We start from the raw sequence: 1,141 nt of genomic DNA on the forward strand, positions 1-1,141 counted from the left end.
GCCACGACCTCGACGGGCCCGGCGCCGCCGAGGCCCTGCTCGAGGCCCTCCGCGACGCGCCGCGGCCGCCGCGGCCGCCGGCGGCCGCGGACGGCAAGGAGAACGACGGCCTCGACGCGCTGGACCCGGCCATCGAGCGCGCCTTCGCGGGCCTGGCCAAGTTCGAGGGCGACGCCGACGGCGCGCTCGACGCGACCCGCGCGACGCGGACCGCGCGGCTCGCGGCCGCGCGCGGCTCCGCGGCGCGGCGCGCGGCGCGCGCGGCCGAGGACCGCGCGGCGTCGGGCGCGCGCGCCGCCGACGCCGCCCGGGGGGACCGCGCGGCGACGCACGCGGCCCTCGCGCGCGCGCGCCGGTCCTTCGCGGACGACGTCCGCGCGCGGCTCCGGCGCGCCACGGGGCCCGACTACGGGGGCCTCGCGACGCCCCGCGGCGCGCCGTCGCCGCGGCCCTTCCCCGAGGCCAAGGCCGCCGCCGCCGCGGCGACGCGGGACGCGCGCGACCTCGCCGACGAGTACGACGCGGCGCCCGCGCGCCACGACGTCACGCGCTTCGACGACCTCCCCGACGCGGGCTCCGACTTCTCCGACAGCGACGACGACGTCGGGGCCAAGGGCGGGCGCTAGGGGAGGCAGTGGCCCCGAGGGTCGTCCTAAGGACCTTTTGAGCACGGTCCCGAGGACGTGTCCGGTCGTCGTCGCCGTAACGACGTCGCCGGGCCGACCCCCATAGGCCACTCGCCCGTGCCCGACCGGCTCGACGCCGTCGCCGCCAAGCGGGCAAGAACTGGGCCGTTTAATCGCATACTTCTGTCACGGCGCGGGGATGCGACCGAGCGCCCCGGTGACGTCGGGGGGGGGCGGGCACCCGTCGAGAAACGTGAGGACGAGCTCCTCGTCCGCGGCGCGTTTCTTTAGCGGCACAGTCGACCGTATGGCACCCCTATCTAGGCTATGGACTCGATGAGTTAGATAAATCTCGAGACTCACGCGCGCCGCCCCGCAGGCGCGTGTACACTCGTACTCCCGCACGCGTCGGGGCTGGCTGATGGGGGGGCGGGACTTCGGAAGACCTATGTGTGAGCAGAGGGGTAGGTGTCGAGGTTCGCGAGTCGCGAGTCGCATGTCGGGCGAACACCGAC

General features: G+C 76.2%; 1 protein-coding gene across 1 annotated transcript in view; it reads left to right on the plus strand.

The window, feature by feature from the left end:
* The window catches only part of AURANDRAFT_68781 (hypothetical protein), a gene marked incomplete at both ends in the record, with an annotated part of 5,303 nt that extends 4,677 nt beyond the window's left edge, over nt 1-626 (plus strand). The window contains one exon of the mRNA XM_009044509.1: nt 33-626. Coding sequence (XP_009042757.1) covers nt 33-626 — 594 coding nt within the window. The remainder of the gene's footprint in view (nt 1-32) is intronic.
* Nucleotides 627-1,141: the final 515 nt, after the last annotated feature.

This window comes from Aureococcus anophagefferens (genome assembly GCF_000186865.1).
Source record: "Aureococcus anophagefferens unplaced genomic scaffold AURANscaffold_368, whole genome shotgun sequence".
Taxonomy (NCBI): domain Eukaryota; class Pelagophyceae; order Pelagomonadales; family Pelagomonadaceae; genus Aureococcus; species Aureococcus anophagefferens.